Raw genomic sequence first — 8,696 nt, forward strand, 5'->3', positions numbered from 1 at the left:
ACCGTTTCGAAGTCCTCGCTTCAGAGCGCGTGTGGTGAATCATTTGATCCAAATTGGCAATTTAAAGCGAGTTATGTATCAGATCATTTGATTCAGTTGGGAACTTCGGAGCGAGTTCGCGAGTCTTTTGATTCAGAACTGAAAACCGGTTCGTCAATCATTAATCAGATCGGAACTTCAAATCGTTTTATTTGGGGAAGGGTTTGTGAATCCTTTGATTCGGATCGTGTCTTCGGAGTGTGTGCGTATGTAATACATTTATTACACTATATGTATGTTATAAATGTACACATTTGGAGGACACATGGATAGTTTCCATACTTGTCTAGATCAACTTGAAATAAAGAAAAGAGAGGTTTAGAGTTAGTAAATTTTTTCATATTAATTTTGTAATTAATTTATATTTTCTTAAATTCTATATTGAGTGAAACATATTTTTATTTATTTATTTCTCTGTGTGTCTTGTTTTGATTGAGAGCAGTGCGCATGCGCAGCTCGCCATATTGCGCAGTAGGGCGTGAGGTGCGTCGAGACTCTCGCGGTTAACATTGTTTATTTTTGTTGAGCCCAGTGACCGCTTCTGTCATTCTTTTAACATATATATTACGCTTAACAACGTCTAACAGAGTTCTCGCTCAAATGAAGAGCTCTTGACGTCTGTCGACGCTTTAAATAGTTGTAGAGTCCGGCTCAAGTGTGTTACGCGCGGTTAGCCGCTAACAAGATTCACTTCAAAACCACCGAAACTGGACGGATAAACACAGACTCGTTTACAGGACACAGAACCGGTATGCCATTTCAATACACATTTTTACATTTAAATGTGTTTAGTTTTTCTACATCATAAGTTAAAATCTAAATCAGAAGGCGATTGTGTGCTAGCATTAGCATGTTATGCTCACGTTGTTTACATGCGCCTCAGCTCATTTCTACATCACTCTTCACGTTCACGAGTTCACGGCTCTTCTACACCTCTATAAGTCTTCACAGCTTGTCTGAAATCACTTATCGTGGTGTGAGACGCTTGTTAAACTCTTAGTTTGTGCTGTCAGAGGATTGATCAGAATCACTTCAGCTCATGGTTTACTAAAACCGATATCGGAATATGAAATTGAAGTTCTGACGTAAAACAAATCGCATTTTTATTTTATATAATGCTTTTATTTAAATTTATTATAATTATATATTTAACATGTATAGTATTTTTATATATTTTATTTATATTTGAATACATAATGTGTCTTTTATATATAATTTTTTTATGTTTTCCATATACATATACGAAAGAAGCCACTGAATTTAAAATAAAAAAGGAAGTTGTGACTGACTTTCACAATTATATAATTATATAAATGATTGTGAGTTATAAAGTGAAAATTGCATGATTTAAACTCATGAGAAAATTTTTTTCTTAATGTTTACGTTTTTCTGACGGTGCTGTGAAAAGTAGTCAGAAAGAATCCCAGGATGCAAACTCGCAGTTGCGAGGAAAAAGACAGAAATGAGAAATATAGTTGCAATTACTTTTTTTTAATTTTTTTTTTATAGTGGTTGCAGAAACATGTTTCCTTAATATTAACTAATCTCTGATATTTTGTTTCCTATAAAAGCATGCATTATGATTGAGGAAGAACCTTCAGTCGCTCATTAACATGATCAATCTCAATTCTTCCGCAGGTACAGTTTGGATGGACTCTTCACTGCCGGCAGTGCATTGCTGAAACGAGTCTGAAGCAGCACACAGGAGTCTCTCTGAAGCCTATAACCAGCGCAGGATGTCCATCACAAACCCCCCCACCAGTAACGACGCCTGTCTGAGCATCGTGCACAGTCTGATGTGTCACAGACAGGGCGGCGAGAGCGAGACCTTCGCCAAACGAGCCATTGAGAGTCTGGTGAAGAAACTGAAGGAGAAGAAAGACGAGCTGGATTCGCTCATCACCGCCATCACCACCAACGGCGCTCATCCCAGCAAATGTGTGACCATACAGAGAACACTAGACGGCCGTCTGCAGGTGCGACCGGACCGCATCCACACTCTTCACATTGAATCTGTGTGTATATACATGTGTGTGGTCCTCTCTTCTGCCTTTAGGTGGCCGGTCGTAAAGGATTCCCACATGTCATCTATGCACGGTTGTGGCGATGGCCGGACCTTCATAAGAACGAGTTGAAACACGTCAAGTACTGCCAGTTTGCCTTTGACCTGAAGTGTGACAGTGTGTGTGTGAACCCTTACCATTACGAGAGAGTCGTGTCTCCAGGAATAGGTTCGTTTAATGTTTGTTTAAATAGCGTAAAGCTTGTTCATGATGGACTTGATTTAATTCAACTATCCTGTGTTTTCTTCTAGATTTATCTGGACTTACACTGTCAGGCTCTGGTGAGTGATACTCTATGAGAAAAAAGTTTCTCTCTTGTGTGAAACAAACGTTATTTTGAAGAATATTGGTAACTAACAGGTGATGGTCACACTTGACCTCCATAGTAGTTTTTTTTTCCATACTATTGGAGTCAGTGGGGACAAACAACTGTATCTATGAATATCTATGAAGTCATTAATTCAGGTTTGGAGGAGAGAAAATGATGACACACATTTTTATTTTTGGGTGAACTGTCCCTTTAAGGACACATGCTTCAGCAAAGTTATTAGACTGCTGTCACGTTAAGACACAATATTATAAATGATTGTTATACAACACGTTATGTTGTGTATATATATACATATCTATTATGTATTTAGAAGAATTTTTAATTTAAATACAAATACATGTGCACACACGACACAAAACAACATCATGTATATATTAAGAATTATCGGTTATCAGTATCAGCCAAAATGTGGTTCACCCCTGTTTTCAGGTCCGTCGGGTCTGATGGTGAAGGACGAGTATGATTATGAAGGCCAGCAGTCTCTGCCCAGCACTGAGGGACACATGCAGACGATTCAACACCCTCCCTCTCGCCCGGTGGCCCAGGAGCCCTTCAACACGCCCTCCATGCTCCCGCCAGCAGAGGGCAGCAGCTCGGCCTCCACCTCCGCCTTCTCCAGCATCGCAGTGGGATCCACAAGTACGACACGCATCACAGTCACTCGCTCATATCCTTAAACGCATAGGCCATGCTGAAAAGCTTTCTCGTTTGTGGAGGCGTCTCATTCTTCATTGGTGTGCAACAGGGCTCGGTGCTGTGACCGTAGAAGTTTTGCTATAGCCTTTAAACTCCTTTGTTGTTTGCACATGAGAACTGCATAGAAACATAAACTAAAGCGAAAATACAGAGTGGGACATGTTGAGCAACTTCCTGTATATGTAAAAGTCCACATATACAGGACTATAGATTAAGATTTGCATTGATTATATGGAATGGCTCGTACAGTGATGCACGCTTGCGGTCACGCCGTCCAGTCCTGGTGTTTCATTGTTTGTGTGTGTGTTGACGTGTGCATGCCGCCCTCTCTCCCCAGCTCAGCCCAATAGTGTTCTCTCAGGAAGCCACAGCAGCGATGGTCTGCTGCAGATTGCCTCTGGGACGGGGCAGGGCTCACAGCAGAATGGTTTCCCCCCCGGCCAGCCCTCCACGTACCACCACAGTAAGCCCTCAGTGAACCTCCACCCAGCAGCTCCTCCTAGAGTCCGAAAGCTTTTCAGCATCTCCTGCATTCAGTATTCAGAGCATATGAGTAGATGTGATGTCCGGAGTCAGACGTGTGCTCTCTGCTCTTCTGTCCACAGACGCCAGCTCCAGCTGGACGAGGAACAGTAACTTCCCCCCCACCGTGCCTCACCATCAGAACGGTCATCTCCAGCATCATCCGCCCATGGCCCATCCAGCACACTTCTGTAAGTGTCTCGCCTCAGATTTTGGTACAGTAGTATTGTTTGTCATGACATCCCTAGTCTGGAGTTTTTTTTTTTTTCAAAAATAACATACAATAAGATATAACATGCTTGTAATTATCAACAATACGAAGAAATGTTAATAAAAAAACAAAACGTTTTGATTATTTAAAACTTGCACTTGCAGGATACGAGCAGGACCGATATAGATATAATTAATTCTTACGACTTATTCGTTTATGGATACTGTCCCATGTTTCATTAACTTGTTCCCTATAAAAAACATAATTTAACGACTTAAGACGGTGAAGATTTGGGAAAGAAACAATAAATATTTCTGAATTCTTTTAAATTTGTGATCAACTGGAACAAACGACACAATGTATCGAGTAGCATGACTGCTAAAGCATGGTTACAATGTAACATGAATTTAAATAATTTAACATAAATGTAACATTTGCCTCTTAAATCCATTATTTCTCTTATAAACAAAGCTTTGTACCTTACTTGTGTCTCAACACACTTGTTTCTGAGGAAGGGTTTCATAAAACCAGGAAGTCATCAGAGATGGGACTGAGCAGAGTAGAATAAAGGTGTAACACATGTTAGACTGCACCTCATAAACACAATAAGTCAGCCACCTCTTTAAAGTCTTTGATTTATGACTCCAAAAGATAACCGTCTATGACACAATCTGTGTTATTTCTCCTCAGGGCCCGTTCACAACGAAATCGCGTTCCAGCCACCGATATCCAACCACCCGGGTAAGAGTTTGATTCTGTCTCGATCTCATCTCGCTCGTGTTCGGGTGTCTCATGGTCTCCTGCTCTTGGGCAGCTCCAGAGTACTGGTGCTCCATCGCTTACTTCGAGATGGACGTTCAGGTGGGCGAGACCTTTAAAGTTCCCTCATCCTGTCCCATCGTGACCGTGGACGGGTACGTGGACCCCTCCGGAGGAGACCGCTTCTGTCTCGGTCAGCTCAGCAACGTCCACCGAACGGAGGCGATCGAGAGAGCGAGGTAGAGCTGACGCCGTGGCCCTGGTGAAGCTGGTGATTACTGAGCTTGATCTGCTGTGTTGTGTCCTGTTTTCAGACTGCACATTGGGAAGGGTGTCCAGCTGGAGTGTAAAGGGGAAGGGGACGTCTGGGTTCGCTGTCTGAGCGATCACGCCGTCTTCGTCCAGAGCTACTACTTGGATCGTGAAGCCGGTCGAGCTCCAGGAGACGCTGTGCACAAGATCTACCCCAGCGCTTACATCAAGGTCAGAACGAGAGAGACGTCTGATGTCTGCACAACCATTCAGAGCACTGTTACACTTCTTGTTTTTATGCTTAAACTCTTTTCTAATACTAACTGAATTGGAGTGGTCACTTAAAATATAACCAGAACACTTCACAAGGCTCAAACACGTAGACTAATGCATCTGCAGTGTTGACGCGGTGCATCTGAAGCAGTGTTGTGTCCCGCAGGTGTTTGATCTGCGTCAGTGTCACAGACAGATGCAGCAGCAGGCAGCGACAGCACAAGCAGCAGCAGCCGCTCAAGCAGCAGCGGTGGCCGGAAACATCCCCGGCCCCGGATCTGTGGGAGGAATCGCTCCTGCTATCAGTAAGAGATGCACTTCCACCTAATTCAGGATCGGACAATCATCGCAGATTTTAATAGCATAGACATTAGAGGTGTTTCAAAATAAAGTGTAGTTCTGTCGTAATGCATGATTTCTGATGAAGTTGTGTTATGTATGGAAGCTGGTTTCTATCACGGAATTTAAAAAATAAAGGGAATTGTGACTTTAAATGTAAAAAAAATGATTGCCGTCGCAAATTTATATCTCACAATTTACAGGTGTTTTTATTCATCATTGCAAGTTTATATCTAGCAATTGCTAATTATTCATTTGAATTGAGTTTTTAGCTTGAAATTTTTGCTTTTTTTTAACAGTTAACAGTTTGGAATTTTTACTTTTTTCCTGGGAATTTGTTTAATCTAAATCGTATTTATCGGAATTCTGAGTTAATTCAACATTTTTGAGTCTACATCTTGGAATTTAAAAATGTCTTTTTTATTTATTTATTCTGATCCTACATCTCGCAGTTGTTGTTGTTGTTTTTGACACAGAATATAGTTACTGAGCAAAAACATTCTCATTTGTTTAATTGTGAATGTATCTCTCAATTATAACGTTTTTTGCTGATAATTGTTTTATTAAAATTTACATCCTGCAATTTTTACTTTATTCTTAAAATTCAGAGTTTACTTCTTACAATTCTGACTTTTTCTCTTAGAATCATAGGGAAAAAGTCAGAGTTATAAGACGACACAGGAAAAAAAATTAACAATTGTGCAGTTAAAAAGCCGGGATTAGTATTTACATTTTTTTTTATTGCATGCCAGAGAAAAGCTGGTGTAAAGTGCATCATGTGGTCACTGGAACTGTCAAAACAGATGAAAAATTAATTCGAATTTTGTACTTAAATATTATCAATATTTTAATTATAATCGAATTTAAAAGGCATAATTTCAGTCAGGCCACAAGAGGGTGCATCGAGCAAAATATAACTATTATGTGAAAAAAAGTGCATGATGTTTAGAATATACACATTTGTTTAAACAAATTAGCATTAAAATCACATCATGCATGTATGCATAGTTTAATACAGTGGACCAAAAACCAAACACAAAGAGTACTTTTTTATTTAAAAACATGAGATACAGTGGGTTGTGGGAAAAACCCGTCATGTTTTTTAAAGTTGAACTTGCTTGGCTCCTGCAGGTTTGTCTGCGGCCGCTGGAATCGGTGTGGATGACCTCCGCCGGCTCTGCATCCTGCGCATGAGCTTCGTGAAGGGCTGGGGTCCGGATTACCCCCGTCAGAGCATCAAAGAGACGCCCTGCTGGATCGAGATCCACCTGCACCGTGCGCTGCAGCTGCTGGACGAGGTCCTGCACACCATGCCCATCGCTGACCCCACGCCGCTGGACTGAGACTGAGAGTCAACACCAATCAGATCCACAGCTGCATTTACTCCATTTGATCGTCTTGTTTTACCTGTGTTGCTTTTGTTCTTGAAACATTCAGACCTTGAAGTGCACAGGATTTATTGATCTATATCTATATGCAAAAGTGTTTTTCATGATGATGATGATGATGATGCACAGCGGAGGTGCATGCTGGGATTCGGTTGAGTCTGTTTAAATGAATTTGTTGCCAGACATTTTCTTCGTCCGGTTGCTTCACTAGCCAGTAGAGTCTCCCATTATGATGCCATTTCAGGTCGTCTTATTTCTTTTTCTACTTTGTTTGATCATCATCTCTGTAATGCAGTCCAGAGTCTCTCAGGCCAGACGTCTGTGGTCTGGAAGTGCGATGGGAATCATGTAGCAGAAGAGGTTTGGACTCACAGTCGTATAAACAAGTGTTGCATGAACCGAAGACATGCGGTTTCTTTCATGCTTCTTACTTGCAGCTAATTGGCGCTTTTTATTTTTTTGCAAGTTTCTCACTGCATGCTTCTGATATAATCATAGCTAGACGTATTAGTCTAGACTCATACATGCACACGCAGTATCAACCGGCTTTTTCTTTTCTTTTAGACATGTACTACTTCTAGCACTTTATGCATGTGTGTTTTTCTTTCCATTTTTCAGTTTCTCTTCTCTGCAGCCTGTGAATAAAAATGTTCTGCAGCTCTTTTACACAAAACAAATTGTTTGTGTCTTCATCAGGTTTGTAGAAATGTAGCACTGCATCAGTGTCTCATCAATGGATGCTCTGCAGTGAATGGGTGCCGTCAGAATGAGAGTCTGATAAAAACATCCCAATAATCCACAGCACTCCAGTCCATCAGTGAACATCTGGAGAAGACAAAACCTGAAACACATCCAGCATTAAGATGATTTTAACTCAAACACATAGAGTCTATAATCCATAATAACACTTCCTCCAGTGAAGAAGTGCATCTCCTGTTGTCTCTCACAGATTAGTTTAGATCTGTTTAAACGCTGCTTGATCTGTGCAGATTTCTCTCCTGATTCAGACCAGAACACTTTTTCACTGGAGGAAGTGTTATTCTGGATTATAGACTCTATGTGTTTGAGTTAAAATCATCTTAATGCTGGATGTGTTTCAGGTTTTGTCTTCTCCAGATGTTCACTGATGGACTGGAGCGCTGTGGATTATTGTGATGTTTTTATCAGACTCTCATTCTGACGGCACCCATTCACTGCAGAGCATCCATTGATGAGACACTGATGCAATGCTACATTTCTACAAACCTGATGAAGACACAAACTCATCCTGATCTCTGATGTCCTGAGGAAATGTTTATTTTCAGGTGAACTGTTCCTTTAATGCATTACTGGTTTCACTGGTGAAAGGTCACAAGGGCTCCATTTGATCTGTGTCTAAAGGAAACTAATGACTTAATACTTTTATACCACTAATCTCTCTGTTTTTAAGCGCACACACCATGTTCTCCTCTGATGCCGGAGAATATCAGTTATAAATGATGCTCATGTGTGGATTTGAGATGAACTGGAACGGTGTGTGTGTTGATGTGAACATTGAAAGCCATACGACATGAACATGATGGAAAATAAGATGTCAGTATTATTCAGAGCTTGTGTTTTCTCTGTGAAATAACAGACTCACTCTTTTAGTAAGTCTTGCATGTCTGGGAGTGAGTTTAGATGACAGATCAATACTTCTGTTAACCCTGATTTCATATTCTGTTCAAAAAGATTTAGGAAAGTTCTGAATGAGGAGCGTTTCCTCATATAGCGCATACTTTTAGCAGTTTATTAAATACAGTATAATATCACCTAGATTTTGAAGTCCTGTGTGTTTCATATGT

The 8,696-nt window shown here is 40.7% G+C and overlaps 1 protein-coding gene across 3 annotated transcripts; it reads left to right on the forward strand.

Moving 5' to 3' along the window:
* The first annotated feature begins 487 nt into the window (after window positions 1-487).
* LOC113110142 (mothers against decapentaplegic homolog 4) lies at window positions 488-7,432 on the forward strand. 3 transcript variants are annotated; one of them, XM_026274160.1, is made up of 12 exons: window positions 488-788; window positions 1,678-2,015; window positions 2,096-2,270; window positions 2,354-2,383; window positions 2,863-3,072; window positions 3,467-3,592; window positions 3,735-3,842; window positions 4,553-4,603; window positions 4,677-4,860; window positions 4,936-5,104; window positions 5,313-5,451; window positions 6,617-7,432. In XM_026274160.1, the coding sequence occupies exons 2-12, from the start codon at window positions 1,776-1,778 to the stop codon at window positions 6,826-6,828; spliced, it is 1,644 nt and encodes a 547-aa protein (XP_026129945.1). In that variant the 5' UTR covers window positions 488-788; window positions 1,678-1,775; the 3' UTR covers window positions 6,829-7,432. The 3 variants fall into 3 exon arrangements, with proteins under 3 accessions (XP_026129945.1, XP_026129946.1, XP_026129947.1); XM_026274161.1 differs by having other exon boundaries at window positions 4,683-4,860; XM_026274162.1 differs by lacking the exon at window positions 3,467-3,592.
* The last annotated feature ends 1,264 nt before the right edge of the window (window positions 7,433-8,696 follow it).

Source organism: Carassius auratus, chromosome 10 (assembly GCF_003368295.1).
Source record: "Carassius auratus strain Wakin chromosome 10, ASM336829v1, whole genome shotgun sequence".
Classification (NCBI taxonomy): domain Eukaryota; kingdom Metazoa; phylum Chordata; class Actinopteri; order Cypriniformes; family Cyprinidae; genus Carassius; species Carassius auratus.